The sequence below is a fragment of the Drosophila mauritiana genome, chromosome X (genome assembly GCF_004382145.1).
Source record: "Drosophila mauritiana strain mau12 chromosome X, ASM438214v1, whole genome shotgun sequence".
In the NCBI taxonomy this organism is placed as follows: Eukaryota; Metazoa; Arthropoda; class Insecta; order Diptera; family Drosophilidae; genus Drosophila; species Drosophila mauritiana.
The window spans coordinates 19474970-19497717 of NC_046672.1; the positions used below are offsets into that span (position 1 = coordinate 19474970).

Below are 22748 nucleotides of genomic sequence, written 5' to 3' on the forward strand. Positions count from 1 at the left end.
AAAATGCACTGAAATATATGGTAACTAGTAACTCAAGTCCTTGCCATCGCTACATTTGCGAATCTCAGTCGGACGTTAGCCAGCACTGGGCCACTCAGCGTGCACGCACGACAAGCAAAACAACCGTTTTTTTGTATGCCAAATCAAGGCGGCAACGCCAGGCCCCTCACGCACAAACTCACAAAACACATAGACGTGTATATATTTATTTTTTTGTATTTGTCTGCTAGCGTCCGGCTTTGATGAAATAGAGATGGAGTGGCACGAAGTGGAGTTGGACGGTAGCCGCACGATTGCGTTCCCGGAGCGCATAGTACCCGGATTTGGCCGGGAGCCGTCGACACATTTGGACGCCGGTAAGTGTGCACAAAATACGGCGTGTACGATTCGCACCGGCATCGCCACCCGAAACCGATTCACCAAGAATCTTCGCTATCCATTTACAGCCGAATACCTGGGCGGCATTATACGCGACGGGCAATGGGGCTGGGTGACCTGGCGGTATGGAAGCGACGCCACATTGCTGGTCTGCTGCATGTCCACAGGCCATTACCTCTCCTGGCACTGCTTCTGGAGAGAATCCAATAATCTGGAGCAGCGCAGAAGCATTCGTTGCGTGGAGGAACTCTTCCCCGGCGACCACGAACGCTCCCCTATGCTAGCCATCTGCCTGGAGTCATGGAACAGCGGCGATCAGAGACCCATCGACTGCCCGTTGAGCACACAGGTGCTCATCTATGCGATTCGCAACAGTCAGGTGCTGCGCCGCTTCGACCTCGACGGTATAACGTGCAGCGCGCTGACGTTTCTCGATAAAAGAATCTATGGACTCACGCAACTGCATCTGTTCGAAGGCTGTCTGGCCGTAGCCACCGAGGAGGGCACTGTTCTGATGGTCGATCTGAACAGCGACAGCCTGCAGGCGAGCACCCGAAACAACCTTTGCTCCCCCAGTTCCAAAGATGAGCCGTCGTACGGGAACCTATACTTTGTATCCTCAGAGGTGGCCAGAGGAGGTCGAATCAGCTCCAAGCTGACCCATTGTCGCTCCAAAGGGGCTCACTTGGCTGTGCGGATGGACGGTGAGTCTGTCACTGCCAGTGTGTCGTGGTAGCTAGGCTAACCTTCAATTTATCAACAGTGGCTTCCATTGGAATCAGTTGCCTTATAGGCATTAGCTTGGCGCCCGGCTATGCCGCTGGTCTAGAAGACGGCCGAATCCTGATCTACGACCTAATCCACTTCGAAGTGACCACTTATCTGCAACCGCCTAAAACAAAGGAAGGGTTCAAAAAGGCAGTTAAGCGAATGTGCCTCATTATGCCACCGGATGACCCAAAACCCTGTTTCTACATCTGTGCATTGTACCAAAACAACGAGGTCCTGCACATGATGCTGCACTCGGTCTGCTATAGGCGTTCGTACAGGGACCGGGAATCCGACACGATCCAGTTTGAGGTGAGAAATCTTGAGCCGTCACGCACAGACGTATATTAACTTCTTGCTTCGCAGCAATACCGTTCTACAACCGTGCGCAACTGCCAAACCTTGGACAGAGGCATCTGCTCCGTGCTTGGCTGCGCCACGGCGTCTACTTTCAGTTTTGCCGGCGACAACGGAACTCTACTGATTGTCATCTCGTGGCACTCAAGGGCAGATGAAAAGAACAAGCTAGTCCTGTTCGACATTAACCAGTGGTACAAGGATGAGATGCCCACATTCGTTCACAAATCCGCAGTTCCTAATTACATGTGCGGCTACATCCTCAGTGGTCTGAACACGGGACTGGCATTGCATCTGCGTTCCACCACCATATTGCACTTTGTCTCACTGCAGCGCTACGATGAGCACTTTTATCCCAACTCACTGACCTTTGGTGAGTGACAGCGGCGATTGAAGCCAGCGCCAGTAAGATTAATGGTCAAGTATTACCGTCTATCTCCAGATTGCTCACTGTTAACCCCAACTGGCAAACGGTACTACGCCCAGGACGGAGTGCAGCATCGGTTTATAAACGCCCTTCGCTGTGAAAACGCCACGCTCTTCCTGCGCCCTCAGATCTACCACGAGGACATCGTTCGCCTGCGTATCCTGCCACAATTTTGTGAGCTTAACCCCAACGCCACATTCTCTAAGGTGAGCTACACTTGGTAATTATTTAGTTAGTTATCCGGAAATCTTCCGGTACCACATAGTACCACAGTCTTTGGGGAAATGAATCATGCTCGTTATACTCATATTAAAGTAACATTGCATTCTCTTGCTCCCTAGATCGCCATGTACGAGTTGATATTGTCGGTGGCCCTGGAGCACAACTGCGGAGCCTTGCTGAAGGACTGCGCACGGAGTTGGATGGATGGCAGCTTCTTGTGCAACATGCTTGATAACACGCAACTCTCCTTGTCAACTCTGACCAACTGGATCTTGATGCGCGCCGGCCAGATTAAGACGAGGTGCTCGGATCTTTGCCATGGCATCTTTGACTACGGCGGCTACCCACTGGACCAGCGGGAACGGCGCGAGTTTCAAGTGCTCACCGGCCAGCTGCGTGATTTGGTACGATTGCAGTCCTACATTGTTGAGCAGGGACGGCGCAGGCTAACCTGCTCCATTTTGGACGATTGCCGAGCCAACGAGCGGACGCTGAAAACGGTCGCCGAGTACCAAAGGGTGCTGTACTGGTTTATCATGCACGGCCTCCTGCCGGAGGGTCAGCAAGTGGATTTTCGGGTACCCGGCGAGAATCCACTCGTTCGCCTGCGACACGAGTACTCGGAAAAACGAGCGCAGCGAAAGTTCCTCTACATTGACTCTCTGCGAAAACGCGCCTTAATTCCGGACCCCTATCCGCCGGACTCGCTGCACGCGTTTATACAGTTGATGCTCAATCCCGACATAGAACTCTGCCACAAACATGCTCTTCTCCTCTACCTGCTGATGGACCTGAACCAACAGCTGGCCCGGCTCTTTCAGATTGCCTTCCAGCTGGACAAAGATCTGGCCCCGTCATTGCGCTGCTTCTGGTACTTGGACCACGGCGACTGCGAGGTGAGTCCGGATCGGTTAATATAAGCGGAATTGTTATATTCATTCGTTTTGCAATTTATTTGATTGCAGCAAGGCGTACAGGAGCTATACAAGGAGCCTGCCCCCGCTAGGAACTTGAAATCGTGGCAGATGCGGCTCTTAATAGAGAAGCTGCTGGCTGAAGGTGCCCTCATGGCGGCCAAGAAGGTGGTCGGTCGACCACCCGGTCCATTGTCCTCGGCGCTGCACATGAAAGTGCTCCTAGCCAACGATAACATACCGGAAGCATTCGAAATCGCTCGCCTCGATGACGACGAGGATGGACAGCCGCTGCTGGAGCGCTTCTTCCGCCACTGCATTGAAATCAGACGCTTCAAATTCCTGGCCGGGCTGTACCTGCGAGAGCCAGAGGAACGGCTGTTGTACACTCTGCTCCGCCAGTGCAGAACGCGTCATACGGATTGCGTGCAATTGATTCTGCTGCTTCAAAAGAGCAAGTTCATCGAGGCCGTGTCCTTCATGGATGAGGTGGCCGCCGAGCGGGAGCGAGATGAATCCTCCAGCTCTATTCTCCCAGCCTACAGCGCTACAATGGGACCAGTTACACAGAACATCGCCGGGACATATCTCCGCATCAGAGGCACCTTGGACGGCTTGGGGGATGGCCAAAAGAACGGTCCCTTGGAGCCCTTCAGCTGCCAGCTGGTCAAACAGAACGCCAGCGGCCTATTGGGCGGCATCTTTCAGAGTTCCGCCGTCAGTGCCCACTGGGCAACACAATGCGAGTCCCCTCCAAAGATGACCCCCGTTTCGATCCAATCAAAAATAGGCTACTCCAATGTGCCATTCCTGCGGCACGCGCAATACGGACATTCGGAGCTTCCTCTTCGTCGGCGCATAGTAAAGCCAATACCACACCAGGTGGTGGAGAAACGACAGCGGGAGCTAGAGGATCAGCGGACCAAGCAACAGGAACAGAGGCAGCTAGGCACGGAGCGTCCCTATAAGCGTCCTTGTCTGATGTTTGAACGAATGGTGGAGGATGTGACAGACTATGTGAAATCCATTCGAGAAAAAAGTTCGAACCAAATGGAGCAGGAAGAGGTCAAGCAAAACGAGGCGACCGATCTATTGCATCCGCCAACTTTCCTCCAGGCGCGAAAGCCGACGATACGCAAGAGCAGCAGTTCGCCGCAGCCGATTCCCACAATCCTGAAGCGAAGCGCGGCTGTGGAGGCCGTTAAAGGAGCTTCGCCGGTAGCTACGTCCACAGCGCTGGCGGGACCAAAGAGATTTCGCTTTGTGCCGCCCATTCCTCTGCGAACTGATGCATCTGATAAATTGATGGAGGTGAGCAGCGAAGATGCGGCTGAGGGGGAGGAGGAAACTGACGAGATCATTGTGGAGATCGAGTCGAGAAGCGAGCCAAGGAGCACCTCCAGCTTTGGGTCCGACGAGGAGGATGAGTTCCTCTCGCCTTTGGTATCGGCCAATGTGTCTTTGATGGACCCGGTACCATCGCGGGATTCTCCTCATTATTTCGCGCCACCAGCAGGCCCACAGCCCCGAAACTCATTGCTACATGGGGGGAACGGAAGCGGTAGCAAGATTGGTACTGCGGCAGGGAGCCAGAGTAGCAGTGGATTCGGCAGCTTTAATACTGTCCAGCCGGCTCAGACGGCATCACATTCCCAGTTTGTGCCCACCGTCTGCTCCTCCAAGATGGGCGAGACACAGTCACAGGTCTTCTCCAGCGGCAGCTGTGGGATTAAGATCTCCGAGCGCACTACCATCTGTGGCGAAATGGAATCAACCGATCTTGGTGCGGAGTTGGCGGGCGCACCCAGCGCACAGTGGTCTTTGCCTTCAGCAAGGCCTGCTATACAGGGCCACCACCAGATGATGGACACCACTCTGGGAATGTCAACCTACGATGTGGCGTCACTTGAGCAGCCAGATACTCAGGATGAGGAGCACGAAGAGGAATTGAAGCTGGGTGACACAAAATCGCTTGAGGAGCAACAGAATCCGCAGGACGAGCAGAATCTGGAGCAAGAGCAGGATCAGGCGCAGGAGCCCTCGGAAGCCGGCGGTCGGCTGGCGTTCCTAAGCACCTCAGAAGGAACGGCCCAGGAGCCCCTCTCCTCGCCCATCTGCAGCCTGAGTAGCGAAGATTCGAACGTGTCCTCGGCAGGCATTCGGAATCCCATGCCAACACTGCACACCGATGACCCCATGTACTCCATCGTTGCTGAGTCGCCGGGCTCCATAACCACATCCCGATCGGTTACGCACACGCCCACCTCCTTCCTGCCCAGCGACACAAACGTCTCTCAGACATCTAGTCCGCAGGCACCTCATGGCGGGGATGGAGATGGCACGCCGATCTCCCTGTACCGCGCCAATAGTCTGGAAACGGTTGACGACCTTGACACCACCAAGGGCTCGCTAGAGGAAGAGGACGATGATGACGATGATGATTGCGTCATAGCGCTGGATGGAACAGAAGTGCGCGGCTATGTCGCCCGACCCCAGCAATCGGCGGCCTCCAGCAGTGCGGAGCTGTTCGCCTTCAAGGACGAATGTCAGGAGGAGGCGGCTGGTGTCCCCAGTCCATTCCTTTCGCTGGGCGCCACGGTTAACAGCGACTCGGATGTGGCCGACACCATTGTCCTAGACAGCGATGAGGAGGCGCCGAAGGAAAAGGATACTCAGCCGGAGCAGCGAAAGGATTGGCCTACGGAGGAGGAGAACCCGAGAACCGAGTCGGTGGCCACAGTGGAGTTTAGCGAGCAAAAGCAGCCACTTGCCGATATGGATATCGAGATGGTGGTGGATGTGGTGCCGGACGTGCCGGAGGTGGAACCCTTGGTCCGTGGTCTGGAGGAAATTCCAGAAGAGGATGATGACCTAGAAGCCGAAGAGCAGGTCGTTGTGGAAGTCGAACGTGGGGCGGATGAGCAGCCCAAAGAAGGAGACAAGACGGAGACCAAAGAAGCTTCCGAGGAGAAAGCCAAACCTAGTCCAGAACCACTATTGCCCGAAGAGGAGGATTCAACACACAGCCTGAAGCTGAAATTCTCCGGTGATGAGGATGAGGAGCAGGATGTGCCAACAGGCACGATTCGTACATTGCGACCGCGTCGCAGCTTCACGGAGCACCAGGACACTCCGAGCACTCTGCGACCGCGTCGCGTCTCCGAGAAGCATCGCGATAGTCCGACTCCAGTCGCTGGTCGCAAGATGTCATTGCGCAGCAGCGATGCCCCAACCTTATCGCACGCATCCACTCCACCAGTCTCGACTCCCAAGCGTCGTGGGTTGCAGCGCAATCATCTGCTGGAGGTGATCCCCGAACGGCTGCGGCCCCAAAGTCCCTTGGAGCCTGCGCTACCGCGCACCCGCTCGCGAAGTCGCCTCAGCGTGGACTCGGAGGCTGCGAGCTCCAGACCCGGCACGCCCACAATCACCAAGGCACGCGGCAAGAGGGCCGTCTCGCAGGCACCGGTGACGGAGGAGCCCTCTGTCCGATCTTTGCGAGGCCAGAGCGAGCCGCCCCCTGCGTTGAGTGCGCAGGTCGTGCGCAAACCGAAGTCTGCTAGTGCGGTGGTCAGATTGCGCAAGATGAGCTCAGAAGTCCAGTCACCTACCGCCTCTCCGACTCCGATCGATGCTCCCATAGATGTACCCGATTCAACTGCACCGGAGGAGCAGCCCCGTCTCCGTCGCACCACTAGACGACGAATCTCGGAACTGAGCGATCAGTCTGGGACTGCCACAGGTGACTCTCGCTCCGAAGCCTCCAGTTCTGCCACCATCAGCACCGCCAGCACACAGAACCGGGAGCTACGTCCGCGCTCGCGCCGCACCTCCAAGTCGGAGCATTAGTTATGCACCCGGATAACCGGATCACCAGAGTTGAAGAGTGCGTCCAAAGTTGGGGGGTGGGGGAGTAGCTTGCCACGAAGAAGGATCGGCGCGGCAGACACTAAATTTTTAGTTTTTACTTTGTGTACGTTTAATACCAGTTATAAATGGCATCAGTTCGAGTTTTTGAATAAATTGAAGTTAACGTGGAAGTTATAGCATCCACCCAACAGTTTTGAGTTTAATAAGCATATGGATTTTTGAAATTAAGATTATTATTATTGAGCTCCGATCAATCCTTTCGGATCTGAAGTTAAGGTGGAGCACCAAACGGGTTACTACACTTCATGATAATGGCGATGCAGTTGGATAATGCTTCTTTAGCTTACAAAGAGTCGTTATGTATTCGATATGTATGTACAGGTATTTACAATGGGCGTTCTTACAGCTAGGATTCGGCAAGAGTTGCGGGCGTGCGGTGGATATCGTCTGTAAGTCTGTGCGGATCTAGACGAGCGTGGAGAGCTCGTGTAGCAGGACGGTGATGTTGCTCATGTCCAGCGTTGGCGGAATGCCGGGGCTGACCGATCCGCTGGCCTCGCGACCTGCTGTTAGGCAGCTGCTATTCGCCAGTGTCCTGGGCGTGGGCGTCGGTGGTGTGGCAGTGGCTGGACGCACCAGAAAGGAGGAGTTAACGGCACCCAGTGCTCCGCCGCCGCCGCCACCAAGGAGAAGTGGATTAAAGCTGCCGTGGGAGTGATTGGGCGAGACCGCCGTCACGGAGGGCGGCACCAGGTGGCTCTGGTGCCCCTGATGAGCGGCCTGGTACGTGTGGAACGAGCCAGGTGGCAGTGGCATGGGCCCAGGCAGCGTCGCCGGCAGCTGGCCAGCCGAGATCACCGACAAGTTGTGGGACAGCGGTGCTCCACGGTAGCTGATGGTCTTCTCGCGCTGCCACACGAACACGTTGTGCACCATGGCGCCGCCGCAGAAGACTATGCCCACTCCAATCAGCAGGCTGGTCACGATCGCCGGCGTCGAGTGGAAGTGGCTAAAGGTGTAAAGGATCAGGCCGGTAAGGAAGACCGGTATGGAGATGAAGAAGCCGCTGACGGCGCACGTGCGGCTGGCACTGGACTTGACCAGGTACTGGTTATCGCGACCCTCGAAGGCCGGCTCGCGCAGCTTGACGGCGAACAGGAACTGGATGGCGCAAACCAGTAGGCAGCACAGGTTCAGCGACAGGGAGAGGGCGCCCAGTGCCAGGGTGACGTCGTAGACCACAATGAAGTCCTCGCCGCCGGCGCCGCGACCCACGGCGTCCTCGCGTCCATTCGGCGATATCCTTAGGAGGAAAATCAGCGAGAGCAGCGCCAGAAGCAGGGAAACTGCAGGAAAGAACAGGCATTACTAGACGCTCTTCCGTCATCTCGGATCAACTTACTCAGGCAGAGCAGACCCAGGCTGGTGAGGGCCTCGCGGGGTGATGGGCCCGACTTGGGCAGCTTGTGGCGCACGGGATTCGTGCTCAGGTGGCTGAAGTTCCTGTAGTTCTGCGGCAACTGGCTGAGATTGTGTGTCTGGCTTTGCGCTTGCGCATGGTTCGTTTGTTGGTGGTGATAATGGTGGTGGTGCTGTTGCTGCTGCTGGTGATTTTGCTGCTGCTGCTGCTGTTGCTGGTGGCTGGCCAGGATGTGCTGGTTGGTGTAGGTGTGATGATGCACACTCCCGTTGCCCAGAAAGTGGCCGTTGGGCGTCAACTGCGTGAGCGGGGTGAGCGGCTTGAGCGGCGTACTGGGCGTGGCAATGTTTAGCAGCGTAGAATTGGCATTGCCCACGCAACCCCGTCCCGCACCTACTCCGCCAGCAACTCCTGCGCCCATGGCACCTGTGCCCTCGTTGAGCAGCGTGCTCGAAACGGACGCATTCAGGGCGGATATATTCAACGGCTGCGGCGGTCGCAGGTGGATGTTGCGCGCGGTGCTGGCCACAGCAGCTGCTGCTGGGGTCGGTGAGCCACCATTGCCATTGGTGGTAGTGCCGGCCGTGCCTGCTGTGGTCGCGGCGGTTGCGGTGGTTGCAATTCCAATTCCAATACCGATGCCCGCTTCCGCTTCCACCGCTGGGGGTGTGTTGTGGCCACTGCCACTGCCTCCTGTGTGGTTGTTGCTGCTGCTGCTGTTGCTGTTGCAGCTATTCACCAGCAGAGTGGACAGCGGGTTGATGGCCACCGCAGCGCTGGTGGCGCTGGTCGCAGCGGTGCTGCTCGTCGTCGAGGCGTGCTTCAGCATTTCCGGCGGGTTGGTCCTCCACTCCGGTCACATGCTGAACTGGGCGCCACGGATGAGTTGATGTTGCTGCAGCAGGACTAGTCGACCTGCGAATGGCATTGATGGCATTAGATGTGTTTCAGTCATTGTTTAGGAACATCTCGTTCATAATAATAAAGTTGGTGTATTTATTTATAAAGTGGAAAGATTAACTGTGTTGCATATTAGCTATGTTTGTAACTGCAAGCTGCAACGGTATTCGTCTGCAGAGAGAGAAAAAACTGCGCTCCATAAGCACTTTCATTTCGCCAGTGGCTGCGCATGTGCAAAACTTTCCCATCATTTATATATATATATATATATGTACATATATATATACAACTGTATGTACATGTACTTATGTGGAAATTGTGCATCGCATGTATTGTGCAATTAACGGATGGCGAAGAACTTTCCACCAGCGACTAATGGCGGGAATAAAAGCAAAAGCAAGCGAGACTCGGAGAAAGAAATCTAAAGCACTAAGTACTTAATCTTATTTGCATTTTTTAAGCAATTTACATGTCCATGCTCCTAGAAGCACTTATAAATTACATGTAAATTTGATAGAAAAAGCATCTTATTGTGCGGGGAAACTTCTTGAGGATCGAAAGATACTCGCCACTAGACTTTTCCTATTTTCAGTTTCCTAACGGTGCTTTAGATCTTGTAACTGTAACGACTGTTCTCACTGACTACCAAATGCAAAGGTATTATGGAATCATTTGGAATCATTCATATAATAGGACCGAAGTGACGATATCGATCTGCATATTTTGTATCTTTAAAGATATCTGTTCTACTTCTGGTTTCAAGGTCCGTGATCCGTGATAGATTGGCTCCCATGGTTCATGGCTGGTTCCTCGGAAACCTGGTTGTTACTCGGAAAAGCTTTTTGAGCTGAGCAAACAGTTTTCCACAGCCCCAAGAAAATGCACTTAAAGGTGTCATCAAAGCGGAGACGACTTCTTCAAGGTATTCAAAACTATTTTTAAACGAATGTAACTGCTTTGAAGACCTGTTTTGGCCCAAAAAAAAATAATGAAACGGTGAGTGTAATTAAGTACGTGGATTATCTCATTAAGAACCGATAATGAAATAACTACTTTTGCCTTGCACTTAATGCATTTTCATGCAATATCTCTCGACTGGTGTGTGTGGTGTAAAAATAACGAAAAACACCTGGTTTGGGAAATCGTACATATGTAAGTAAAAAAAAGAAAGAACCGAAGGCAAATTGCAATTGGCAGGTTGTAAAACGGGTTTACCTGTGAGTTCTTCTTTTTTGGTACTACAGTTTCCGTTCTTGACCTGTGACCTTTACATGGTCGTTGTCCAGCGAAGAAAGCGCCGGATTCCACTCCCTAATTGGCGGATCGATAGAGCGCGGTCGCAAATGCCGCGGGAGCTGCTTCCTCCGCCGCCTGCTCCCCTTCCTCAGCCGCACCGGACGCGATGTCCAATCCCAATCCCAATACTCAGGCACAGCCAGCAGGCGTTCCGATTTGGCGGCAAGTGGACGACGACGACGGCTGCGACGACGCGCTGACCGATCGAGTGACAAAGTACGACTAATATCGGATCTCAGGAACTTCGGTACTGCCGGCAGCTATTCGACCAACTAGTTGGGTCCTCTCTCTCGCTCTCGCTGTGTGTCTCTGTCTCTCCCTCTCACCTCACCCACTCATGCACACGCTGCTCACACGGACAGGTGAGCAGTGGAACGAGCCAATTCCAATATCAATTCCAGCTCCAAACGCCGCTTGGCACAGTGGAATCATCATGACCAAAATGGTAGCTTTTTAGCACAACTATTTTCTGTTTCTTCTACAAGTGGATGTTTTTCAAATAGAATGCTTGAAGCATCTTTCACGTATAATGATAATTGTCACTTTTGTCAAAGAAACAAGCTTATTATATTAAATTAATAATTAATAATTAATAATTATTAAATATAATAAGCTTGTTTCAAAATGTTTTTGGCCCAAAGACACTACAATTTCGGTTTAATATAAAACGAATAAATAAATGTTATTTTAAATTATCAAGCATGAATAAAGTTGCAGTGGGTTTAAGGGGAAAATATTTTTAAATATTAGGTGAGAAGTTTCGTCGCTTTTAAATCTGTAACTTGTTTGAAAAGCGAAGAAACGGTTGTTTTGATCTTGTCGCAAGTACAAGGCAATGAGACCCACTGTGCCGCAAACCTGCTTAACTCACAACACACGCGATGCGGCGGCTGGTGCTGCTGCTGGTTGTGGTGCCGCTGGTGGCGATGGTGCTTCTAGTGCTCCTGCCTCACTCCACTCACAGGTAAAGAATGAAGGCAACGGCTCCAAGTTGCTCAGCCGCATTCCACGAGCTCCAAACTGAAAGGTTGTTGTCGGTTACTACTGCGGTTGCCTATGCGCTTGGGACAGCGAAATTCGCCATTGGCTGCCGCACGCCGCTTTCAATTCAAGTTCAAATTCGTGCTTTAGTTACAAAATTCACTAATAGTTAGTTCAACTGAGTTTTGGCGCTTTTCGTATCAAAATTCACTTCGGTTGGATTCAAAAATAAGAATTGACCGCCAACGCTGCCAGACTGTGTCGAACTGGTCGCCAGTGTTGAAAAGTCAGCAAACTGGCGGCAAGAAATCGATATAACTAGCTGAAAGTGTCAATAGTAGTCGATAGCTAGCGTCCAGAAAGATATTAGAATTTAAAAAAAGATTTAATAAATTAGAATTATTCGATATAACATTGATGTTAACCATGGGGAGCCCTTTTTTTATGCTAAGGTTAATTTCAGATATTTCATTTGGTTCAAGTCGCAGGCTTATAAATACGTTTTAGGACATTACGATAGGTAATTGGCAGCTGTGCTTGATCATATTTAATGCTGCAGGACTAACACTTTGAGTATCACCTTTCGAGCTTTAATTATGTTAATTATGTTATGTTAATGTCGCGTCCTTTCAGATTAACGCATTAAATGTATATTATTTAATATATCGTATCGATATTCGTGCTCGTGGTCGCCGTCCCATCTCCAATTCGGTGAACATATTTTTCGACGACTGCGATTGCAACGCACTGCCAAAGAGAAAGAGACATGACTGATCTTAGCAAGCTCGCCGTCGCCGTGGTCTGTTCCTCGAACATGAATCGCTCTATGGAGGCGCACAACTTTCTGGCCAAGAAGGGCTTCAATGTGCGCTCCTACGGCACCGGCGAGCGCGTCAAGCTGCCGGGCATGGCGTTCGACAAGCCGAATGTTTACGAGTTTGGCACCAAATACGAGGACATCTACCGCGACCTGGAGTCCAAGGACAAGGAGTTGTGAGTTATTCGTTTTTCCGGCCTACCGTTGGCTAAACTCTGCCCTTTCGCCCTTTTCACAGCTACACACAGAACGGCCTGCTGCACATGCTCGACCGCAATCGGCGCATCAAGAAGTGCCCGGAACGCTTTCAGGACACCAAAGAGCAGTTCGACATCATCGTCACCGTGGAAGAGCGCGTCTACGACCTGGTGGTGCTGCACATGGAGTCCATGGAATCCGTGGACAACCGACCCGTGCACGTTCTCAACGTGGATGTGGTGGACAACGCTGAGGATGCGCTAATGGGCGCCTTTGTCATCACAGACATGATAAACTTGGTATGATCATCTGTCGCCCACTCTCCCTTAATTCGCCCAACGATTGTTGTGCCATTACAGATGGCCAAGTCCACGGACCTGGACAACGACATCGACGAATTAATCCAGGAGTTCGAGGAGCGCCGCAAGCGAGTCATCCTGCACTCGGTGCTCTTCTACTGACGACCGACGTCTGCCAACAGTTCGTGTCCAGCTCCAGCACCAACACCAGAATCCCGTAGCCCCAATGCGCTCCAGCCGAGTCAATCGATCTCGTACCCCAGGGGCTGCGATCGCAGAGCATAGGACGTCGGGCATTGCACGCAGCGCGTGCGGATCCTGGGTTCCGGATTGGTAGCCTAGCGTATAAGAATACTGTAAATAGAGAGGGGCCATCGCTGCAGCGAAAGCACATCCAACAACGACCAGCACCCACAACACACTCGCATACTCCAAACACCTAAGTCGTAATCCACACCAACACCACACCTGCAAGCAACTGGCTAATGTATTTGAAATTAACACACAACCAATGACGACCATTTCCACACGGCGGCCCCAAAACCCCTTCGTATGTAGTAGTATGTGTACGTGTCCGTATTCCTTGTAATTTCGCCCGTCGACTGGGGGTCTTATCACAGGCTCTCGCTTCCCCCAGCTGGCGACGGCGCCGACCATCTGACTCCGACCCGTTCTCCCGTTCCGTCGCTCTGCTGCTCTCTTCGCCCGGCTCTGAGTCCAATTCGGACTCGGATTCGGATTCGATTCATATAAAGTGAAAACTCGCATCGTGATTGTGTGAATGAGCATGCACGCCAGAGAGCCACGCAGGGGCGGAATGGTCTGGGCCCTCGCGGGCAGGGGCCGCGTTTTTAATTTTACATAGTTTTACCAATTGTTCAGACAGGGCAAACGCGACGATTCCCGTTGTCCACCTTGGGGCTGTGCGTTTTAAACAATGCAATCGCCAGCGGGCGCTAGCATGCAATAGAAAATAAACAACAGGGGAGTTGTGTTCACTAAGCATTGGAATAAAATCGCACGCCAATTGATGCCGGTTTCTTGTTGACGTTTGCTCGTTTTCACTGACCAAATGCGACGTGATTCTAGGTAGGATTAGAAATTGTAAGGGTGTTGTTTAGTAATGTGGGGGAATCATAATTCTAGCATAATTGCATCATTAAAATCATCAACGATAAACACGATTAAATTTTATATTGTAAACATTTACGTTTTGGCACATATTTTTCTCTCCAGATTAAACAGTTTTATTTCCATGTTATACTATGATATCGTAAAGCATAATTATTTTATTTTTATATTATTATGATTTTTGAGTGTTTATACAGAAATCAGAGCACTTGTAACTCCCAATGAATTAGCCAGGGAATTACTTTAATTTTTATGTCATGCATGTGTTATGTATGTATGTAAGTCCAGATCGAATGGGCCCCCACGCGCACCGAATCCGCTCCTGGCTGCGATCAGCGGCGCAGTCGGGGTTACAAAGCGTCTGCTGCTTCAGCTGTTGTTGCTGGTGTTGGTGTTGTTGCCATTGGCAGTGCTTGCTTGGGCGTTTGTTTGCTGCCGCGCTTCAGTCAGTCAGGGAATGATCGTGCTTAGCTCCATTACTACCGCTACCACCGAGGCTCCGCGACTCCGTACTCGCTTTGTTTTACGTTTGCGCTGCTAGTTAGTGAATCCGACGACGACGACGACGACGACGACCTGCGCGTGCGATTAAAGCGCCGCAACTCTTTGTAATTACACTGCCAGAGCCTCAGAGGTTGCTCGAAATCCAGCGACTGGAGAAATCGGAAATCGAGTTGGAAATCCGAATCGAAAGGCCAGCGTATACATAGTTGTCACACTTTTGCTTTTAAACCTAAAAATCCATTCACATTCGGGTCAAGATGGCAACGCAGAAGGAAGGTGAGTATCGCAGCTTCAAGCAATTGGTATCGAATTGGATTCCACACCGCGCACTGCTACCAATTCGATTTTTGGGCGCGTACTTGCCGCGATCACTGTCGCGCCAGGTGGACTGGCTTTCCAATCGGAATCCGATTGCGAGTGCGAGTGCCAGTGCCAGTGCGCCCTTCAAATGTGCTCTTCGCCTGGCACTGGGGGTCACCTACAAAAAGCAGAGGACGCGGACTCGGCCGACTGTCTTCTTATCACAGGAGAGGCCACACGGCTGTTCCGCTCTCTACCATAGTTTCATACTTCCACTCTCCACTACCACTGGCCACTCTCCAGCTGTCACTCTTACTCTCACTTCTCCACGCCTACTACTCACTCCCCCAACTACCCATCCAGCCGAGCGATGACGTGTGGCCGCTCTTGGCCATCGGACGGGCTTGGATCCGAGCGGCCAGCTAAAACAAACACTCGCTGCGTGCTCCTAAGATTAGAACCCGGCAATAGCAATAACCTTTGGCGGCAGCGCGAGCTCTCCAGTCCCCAATCTCCGTTCTCCACTCTGTGGCAATGACATTGGAACGCATGCATGTGTACATTCTACGCACGGTTAATTAGCTGCCCACCTGCGTTCTACACGAGAAGCCTTTCCAAACAGAAAAAAAAAAAAAACAACAGCGGACAACAAATGTAAACTCGCTTGGAGTTAATAATATTCAAAAGCGTTACCTTGCTCCCCTCCCATTACTTTCTCCCTTTTCCACTCGCCCTCTACATTCGGCTGTTCTCCATTCTCCAATCTCCATTCTCCTTGCCCCAATGCCTTCGCTTCGTCTGTGTCAATGTCAAATGCGATGCGGCCGAGATTACAGTCGAGCTTCGATAAGTGAAACCAAGCTGGGTCAAGCCAAATGTGGAGACTTGAGCAAGCAAGGCAAAAAATAAAAGAGGAAACTAAGACATATGGCAAACTCAAAAGGAGGTTAAAGTCATATAAGTTCCTGCTAGGCAAGCACCACTGTCGGCTTGTGAGTCACAATCTCGGCATTTGAAGGAGCTGTGCCAGCCTCTTAGTCACCATCCATCCACCAGTACCATCCAACTCACTGGCTGTCTGATCTTTCGAAGCTCCGACAGCCGAAAAGTATGCATTCCCGGGATCCGCAGACATCCGTCTCGGAATTAGGGTTGAATTCCAGCTCAAATCACATCTTTGGAGAGCCCAGGTAGCCAGCCGTAGAATCACGTGATCCGCCGAGACCCATCCACTTCGGCTGACTTTTAAACGACTCACAATGATTCTCAAAAACGAACGCAGTGCCCCATGACGTTTCCAGAAGCTCAAATTATCGAAATCTATTTCATAACACCGCGACAGTGCCTCCATTAGTGGCTCACAACCTTTTTCAACTTTTTTCCAAATGATTTTCCTATGACCTCTAAGATACATTACGTGCACATTCAAAATCACAATTAAAGGGAGCTCAAAGGTTGCAAGATTTTGAGATTTTTGGACTTTTCGAAAAAGTTGTTATATTTTTATTGCATACTCGTGGTAATATTTAGAGGATACTACAGGTTTATCTTAGAGGTTTACTAGTTTGCAAGAACAGTATCCCTAGTAGATCAGAGATAGCAGACATTTCTTTAGGTGGTCAAGTATATATCACCCATTAAGCATCCATCGCTGTAATCTTTTCCGATCTGTGGGGGAAGTGATGCCATCGTGGGTTCAACTGATCATCCGACCGATCGCATTCCCGCCACGCGATCGACTGTGGCTGCCCGTTCCGAAGCCAAGTTTGGATACATGGCGAATGGTGATGTATGTACATACGTCCGGAGCACTTGGCTTGCACTTTGTGCCCACGTTCGCCTCGCCGTCGCCGTCGACGTCGCTGCCGGGTTCATCGCTTACACCTTGTTAAAGTCGACCGCAGCGCGGCGATTTATTCGTTTTGTGCAACCGCATCGGAAGATACGCGCGTGCACCTGCTCCACCTGTTACACCTGGCCAAGCTTCCGCACCTGCCCCAGCTGCCCGATTGCTCCACCTGGCCCGGCCCATCCATTAGCGCCCGCGGCGGAGGGTGACCTCTGGCGGATTCTTTGGCCAGTCATCGGCATCGGCATCGGGATCGAATCGAATCGGATCGGATCGGAGTTGATTAGACAACGGATCCCGGTCTTATCGAGTGCTTATCGCTCTCCCTTCCCTTGACATTGAATAGGCCGTCAAATAGTCTGCACTCGGGCGCGTACCGTCAGTTGCCTCCAGGCCCTCGGTGAGTCCTCACGCAGCTCATTCTGACCAACCAACCTCAACCTCATCGGGAGTCGATAAGTCCCCGGTCATCTATGCAGGCTAAGCAAATTCCAAGGACACTGAAAATTCCCGCACATCTCAAGCGGATGAAAATTGTTTCTCACTCTGCAACTAAGAAGTAAAGAACCCCCATACCATTCCCTCTTTATAGTTTAGCAGAAAAACAATGCATTCAAGGAAGCGATCCTTATTTCTAGTTCATCTAGTTCCCTTTGATAAAGTTTTGACAGTTGAAAAAAGTTACTCGGTGAAGAAACAAGTATAAATTTCTGGATATCCACAGAGCTGCAGAGTAATAGTTTTAAGTGGAATTCAAAGCCAGAGCAAGCCTAAAAGATACCCCTTTCATATGTGTCCACAGATCACACCGCCCTGGATCTCATAATCAAGTCACTCAAGTCGCCGACCATGGTCTGCGAGGGCACCCACTTCGACGGCAAGATCCCGCACACGTTCGTCATCTTTGGGGCGTCCGGCGATCTGGCCAAGAAGAAGATCTACCCCACGCTCTGGTGGCTCTACCGCGATGACCTGCTGCCCAAGCCGACCAAGTTCTGCGGCTATGCCCGTTCCATGCTGACCACCGAAACCCTCAAGGCGCAGTGTCTGCCGTACATGAAGGTGCGTTCGGGATTTGGTCATGGGCAAACTGCATCGCATTAACCCAACCCATTGCCACACAGGTCCAGCCGCACGAGCAGAATAAGTACGAGGAGTTCTGGGCCCTCAACGATTACGTGTCCGGCAGATACGACGGACGCACTAGCTTCGAGGTGCTTAACCAGCGGCTGGAGATGATGGAGAACAAGAACAAGGCGAACCGCATCTTCTACCTGGCCCTGCCGCCCAGCGTCTTCGAGGAGGTGACTGTCAACATCAAGCAGATCTGCATGTCGCTCTGGTGGGTATAAGATCAAGATCAAGATCAAGATGCATTTCATTTGAAACCAGATACTTATGCACACCTATAACCCGTTCGCTTGCAGCGGTTGGAACCGCGTGATTATCGAGAAGCCCTTCGGACGGGATGACGCCTCCTCGCAGGCGCTGAGCGACCATCTGGCCGGTCTGTTCAACGAGGATCAGCTGTACCGCATCGATCACTACCTGGGCAAGGAGATGGTGCAGAACCTGATGACCATACGCTTCGGCAACAAAATCCTCAGCTCGACGTGGAACCGCGAGAACATCGCCTCCGTGCTGATCACGTTCAAGGAGCCCTTCGGCACGCAGGGTCGTGGCGGCTACTTTGACGAGTTCGGCATCATACGCGACGTGATGCAGAACCATCTGCTCCAGATCCTCTCGCTGGTGGCCATGGAGAAGCCGGTGAGCTGCCACCCGGACGACATCCGAGACGAGAAGGTCAAGGTGCTGAAGAGCATCGAAGCCCTGACGCTGGATGACATGGTGCTGGGCCAGTACCTGGGCAATCCGCAGGGCACAACCGAGGATGCGCGCACGGGCTACGTAGAGGACCCCACCGTTAGCAACGACTCGAACACGCCCACCTACGCCCTCGGCGTGCTCAAGATCAACAACGAGCGCTGGCAGGGAGTGCCCTTCATCCTGCGCTGCGGCAAGGCGCTGAACGAGCGCAAGGCGGAGGTGCGCATCCAGTACCAGGACGTGCCCGGCGACATCTTCGAGGGCAGCACGAAGCGCAACGAGCTGGTCATCCGCGTCCAGCCGGGCGAGGCCCTGTACTTCAAGATGATGACCAAGAGCCCCGGCATCACCTTCGACATCGAGGAGACGGAGCTGGACCTCACCTACGAGCACCGCTACAAGGACTCCTACCTGCCGGATGCCTACGAGCGGCTCATCCTCGACGTCTTCTGCGGCTCCCAGATGCACTTCGTCCGCTCGGACGAGCTGCGCGAGGCGTGGCGCATCTTCACACCCATTCTGCACCAGATCGAGCGGGAGCGGGTGCGGCCAATCACCTACCAGTACGGATCGCGCGGTCCCAAGGAGGCGGACCGCAAGTGCGAGGAGAACAACTTCAAGTACTCCGGCTCCTACAAGTGGCACGGCGGCAAGGCGGCCACGTCCAATCTCTGAGCGATCGGAGCACACCAATTCCCGAGCTGGGTTCGCAGGATACTCCTCTCTGTCCACACATACATGTACATACATATATATATGTATTCTTTGGTTATTTGTAATTCTCTTCGGTCTGTACAAGATTTTTTTTATTAAATATACGAAATAGTGTTTAGCTGGAGCAGAACGAGCTTCTAACTCATAATCCCGGCCAGATCGCATGTGTATGTGGTGATGCCGATCGCATGCATGTCGATGTACATAAATAGATCCATCAGAGGATGGCAGATGGGTGGCAAACGTAACCCTACGGTTGTAATACTAACTAAATAATGAGGATGCTTCTGGTCAGTGGGCTTCGGTGCTGGGCTGGGCTAGTTACTAATGGCTCCTCTCGAATATTTACAGGCGAACTACAAGAGAAGCGGAGAGCAATCTCCCGGAGATTTCAGCGCACGGGTGGCGGCTTGATGTACCCATCGCCGCAGGGCGCGCCAATTGCGTTCATGGTCACGTACTGATTGGTTACGTACGGACTGGCCTGGGGCACGGGCTGCGGTCTGGGCACCTCCTCCATTTCTATGTCCGGCCACGTCGTGGGCTCCTCTTCTGCAAATGTCACGGTTCTGCGCACTGGGCCGTAGAACTTCTCCGGCGGAACGTTGGCGGGATAGAACAGGCGTACACTGCCAAGTGAATTTACCGTGGGCTCTTCATTCATCTCCGGCACCTCAACCCGGATGTCCGCCATTTGGCGCAGCTTCTGAACGGCCACGGCGAGTGCCCCAAGCACAATCAGAGCGATGATGCCCTCCACGTATCGCAAGATCTTTGGCTTCTCGGGCACCTCGCTGTCGCCGGACCACCAGCGCATCCCGGCGGTCAGGCCGTCGCTGTAGTTGGCCGCCACGGCCATCCGGATCACGCCGTGCATACCGGAGAAATTGTACACCGGCTCGCGGGCGTAGGTGGTTTCGATGGAGGAACTATCGTCGCAGGCGTCGTGCAGTTTGCTGGACAGCGTGCACCAATAGACTATGTAGCCAGTGAAGTTTCCCAGCTGCTCCGGCCCCTGCCAGCTGAGTCTGAAGCTCGTCTTGTTGTAGCTCTCCAGGTAAATCCGTCGATCCCGGATGGCGCTCAGTCTGGGCACCGTCAGCTGGCTGCTCTCCAGCGATCGCCCCACGGCGTTGCTGCTCCACACAGACACTGTGGCCGGTTGCGTGTCATCCCAGTCCTTGAAGATCGCGAGCATCCTGCTCTGGGTGGTGGCCACTTGGGTTCTGAAATGAAAATGTGCAAGGTGATCGGTATAAGAGCATTTAGTCTCTCCTGTTGGCTAGTTTATTGAAAATATTGTTATCAGTAGTGACGAAACACGCCTAGAAACAAGTGGAAGAACATATAGCTTTCAATGCTGGAGCGCAAAAAACTAATTTAATAGTATTATAATACGATTATTATTTTTTAACCCAATTTAAGTTGAAGATTGATAGAAACTGCTATATTTCCCAAGACCACAACTACCAAACTACTAATTTAGAGTGGGCGTGGCAAAAAGTTGTTTGGCAAATCTATAGAAATTTACAAGAATAATAGAATTATGAAAAAATATCGAAAAATGGTTCAGAAATGTGGTCGTGGCAGTTCTGCCCGATTTGTGAGCGTTAGATTGGGCGTGGCAACATGGGTCTACAAGTTTGTCCTTCTATTTATTTCTCTAAAATCTGTATGCTTAATCTCAACCTTTTAGCATTTGTAGTTCCTGAGATCGAGATTGCCAGATCGACTCAGCTATTGAACCTGATCAAGAATATATATATATTTTATATGGTTCTGCCTGTTACATACTTTTCAACAAATCTAGCATACCCTTTTACTTTACGAGTAACGGGAATAGTAATAGTATTAAATTTATGGCAACAAAATACATAGCTCCACTTTTGGGAGGTTCAAATCTGTCAGGTGACCCAAAGCATTTGTTAAATGGGTCCTTGTTTTGCCCAGCAATACTATACAATGCTATAATGCCGAAAGTTCAAATCGATCCCTTCAATAAAAAAGAACCTTTTTGCAATCGTAACGATTTGTAAGGTAATGGGTATCTGATAGTCGAGTTCGCGGAGAACTCTTGTTGTATGTAATAGGTCGCTTAATGTGCCACTAGGACGCTTTTAAAGCTCAATATGTTTTTGAAAAACTCCTTGTGCCGTACCTGGTGCTCGCCACGTATGTCTGCTCGGCTCCATTGAACTCCAGCTCGTCCAGCGGCACCCAGTAGACCTTGAGCTCCCTTTTAGCACGGTCGTGGGAGAAGCCATTTGCCAGGAACCGCGGCGGACGGACGGGCAAGGATGCATTCGTGGTGAGCTCAAACTCGGGATACCTTTCCGACCAGGGGGACCCATGGAGACGGCGCCTTAGGCTAACGTAGAACAACTGGTTGCCCTCCGGTGGGTTTCCAAAGCAGACCCGGTCGAAAACACTGACAGCTCGCTCCTGCAAAACGGTGAGATTCCTGGACAAGTTGGGCAGCTTGGAGTGGCGGAACTGCACGTTCAGTTCAAAGGTTTGATTCGGGTAAATGATGGGTCCGTTCCACTCCAGGCAAGTCTGGTTGGGCGCTTGTATCATGTTGTGCTTGCCCCGCGGCCACTCCAGCACCTCCATTTCGGCTTGTGTGAGCCTAAGCACCGTGCTCTGGTTGCCCAAGGTGTCGCTCATGATCAGCCTGAAAGACCTCCATTCCGGTGCACGGCTGTTCGGGTCAATGGGCACGGAGCACTCCATTTTGCCCCTGCTGCGTTCGTCCTCCGACTTCCTGCAGTCGACTGGCTTGACCCTGCCCATGGCCAGCTGGTAGAGGGTTTTGTTCTCGAAATTGTCGTTCTCCATGCGGCTGAAGGTGCACCTCAAGTGATAGACCTTGTCGCGGCACACAAAATCCTTCACATTTAGCAGGGCGTAGACTCGGACGGACACATGGCTCTGGCTGACGCCATCCAGAAGGCACTCATACCTTCGCTCCCACTCGTTGGCGGGATTCGCATCCATGTGCACCACGGTGCCGTTGTACGAGTCCGTTGATTCTATTGTGCCCTGCCTGCGCACAGACATCTTCCTGCCCTCGCCACCGTCACATTTGCAGGACACCTTGCCGATGGTGCCGGAACGCCAGCTAGGTCCGCTGAGGGACTGCATCTCGCAGTTCACCTGCGGCACATCCTCCGCCAGCGCCCCGGCCATGAGCGTCGCCAGCAATGTCAGCGAAACCAGGCGGCTCATCCGCGTCCTCCAGCCCATGGGTGCTCCTTTCTCGGCACTGGCTCCAATCGCAGCTTCTGATGCTTTTGAAGCTAGGCGCCGGAATTAGAAATTGGATACAGCCTGATTACAGGAACTATGTATGTATTCAAACATCCACTCGAGGGGAAAGCAAATGAGTTGAGTGCGAAAGAATGCTGATAAGCCCCGCAAGACTTTACGATCTTGACTCCGTGGTGGCGTCCAGTGTGGAGCCAAGCGTACCGCCAGCTCGTGGGATCCGACTGCTCGAGAGCGATCAGTGCGACTGAGCTCAGTCGCGAGGCCCAAACGCCAGCTTGGAGGGAGCATATCGATAGGGATATA

General features: G+C 52.2%; 5 protein-coding genes across 7 annotated transcripts; 3 read left to right on the forward strand and 2 right to left on the reverse strand.

Annotated features, from left to right (window-relative positions):
• Window positions 1–133: 133 nt before the first annotated feature.
• LOC117148820 (protein ELYS homolog) lies at window positions 134–7126 on the forward strand. The gene is made up of 7 exons (XM_033316467.1): window positions 134–356; window positions 447–1082; window positions 1142–1458; window positions 1513–1876; window positions 1946–2136; window positions 2272–3048; window positions 3118–7126. Exons 1-7 carry the CDS (start codon window positions 254–256, stop codon window positions 6913–6915), a joined length of 6186 nt encoding a protein of 2061 aa, XP_033172358.1. The 5' UTR covers window positions 134–253; the 3' UTR covers window positions 6916–7126.
• Window positions 7127–7151: 25 nt separating this feature from the next.
• LOC117148823 lies at window positions 7152–11802 on the reverse strand. 2 transcript variants are annotated; one of them, XM_033316471.1, is made up of 3 exons: window positions 11424–11802; window positions 8339–9271; window positions 7152–8282 (listed from the first exon to the last, which is right to left on the reverse strand). In XM_033316471.1, the coding sequence occupies exons 2-3, from the start codon at window positions 9183–9185 to the stop codon at window positions 7402–7404; spliced, it is 1728 nt and encodes a 575-aa protein (XP_033172362.1). In that variant the 5' UTR covers window positions 9186–9271; window positions 11424–11802; the 3' UTR covers window positions 7152–7401. The 2 variants fall into 2 exon arrangements, with proteins under 2 accessions (XP_033172362.1, XP_033172361.1); XM_033316470.1 differs by lacking the exon at window positions 11424–11802 and adding an exon at window positions 10472–11094.
• Window positions 11803–12227: 425 nt separating this feature from the next.
• LOC117148826 (RNA polymerase II subunit A C-terminal domain phosphatase SSU72) lies at window positions 12228–14056 on the forward strand. The gene is made up of 3 exons (XM_033316474.1): window positions 12228–12526; window positions 12589–12847; window positions 12908–14056. The coding sequence occupies exons 1-3, from the start codon at window positions 12300–12302 to the stop codon at window positions 13007–13009; spliced, it is 588 nt and encodes a 195-aa protein (XP_033172365.1). The 5' UTR covers window positions 12228–12299; the 3' UTR covers window positions 13010–14056.
• A 123-nt stretch (window positions 14057–14179) lies between these two features.
• LOC117148824 (glucose-6-phosphate 1-dehydrogenase) lies at window positions 14180–19299 on the forward strand. Of its 2 annotated transcripts, none has more exons than XM_033316472.1 (4): window positions 14180–14758; window positions 17434–17693; window positions 17756–17973; window positions 18059–19299. In XM_033316472.1, the coding sequence occupies exons 1-4, from the start codon at window positions 14740–14742 to the stop codon at window positions 19134–19136; spliced, it is 1575 nt and encodes a 524-aa protein (XP_033172363.1). In that variant the 5' UTR covers window positions 14180–14739; the 3' UTR covers window positions 19137–19299. The 2 variants fall into 2 exon arrangements, with proteins under 2 accessions (XP_033172363.1, XP_033172364.1); XM_033316473.1 differs by lacking the exon at window positions 14180–14758 and adding an exon at window positions 16728–17031.
• LOC117148822 (cytokine receptor) lies at window positions 19231–22677 on the reverse strand. The gene is made up of 2 exons (XM_033316469.1): window positions 21334–22677; window positions 19231–20401 (listed from the first exon to the last, which is right to left on the reverse strand). The coding sequence occupies exons 1-2, from the start codon at window positions 22419–22421 to the stop codon at window positions 19567–19569; spliced, it is 1923 nt and encodes a 640-aa protein (XP_033172360.1). The 5' UTR covers window positions 22422–22677; the 3' UTR covers window positions 19231–19566.
• Between the last annotated feature and the right edge of the window lie 71 nt (window positions 22678–22748).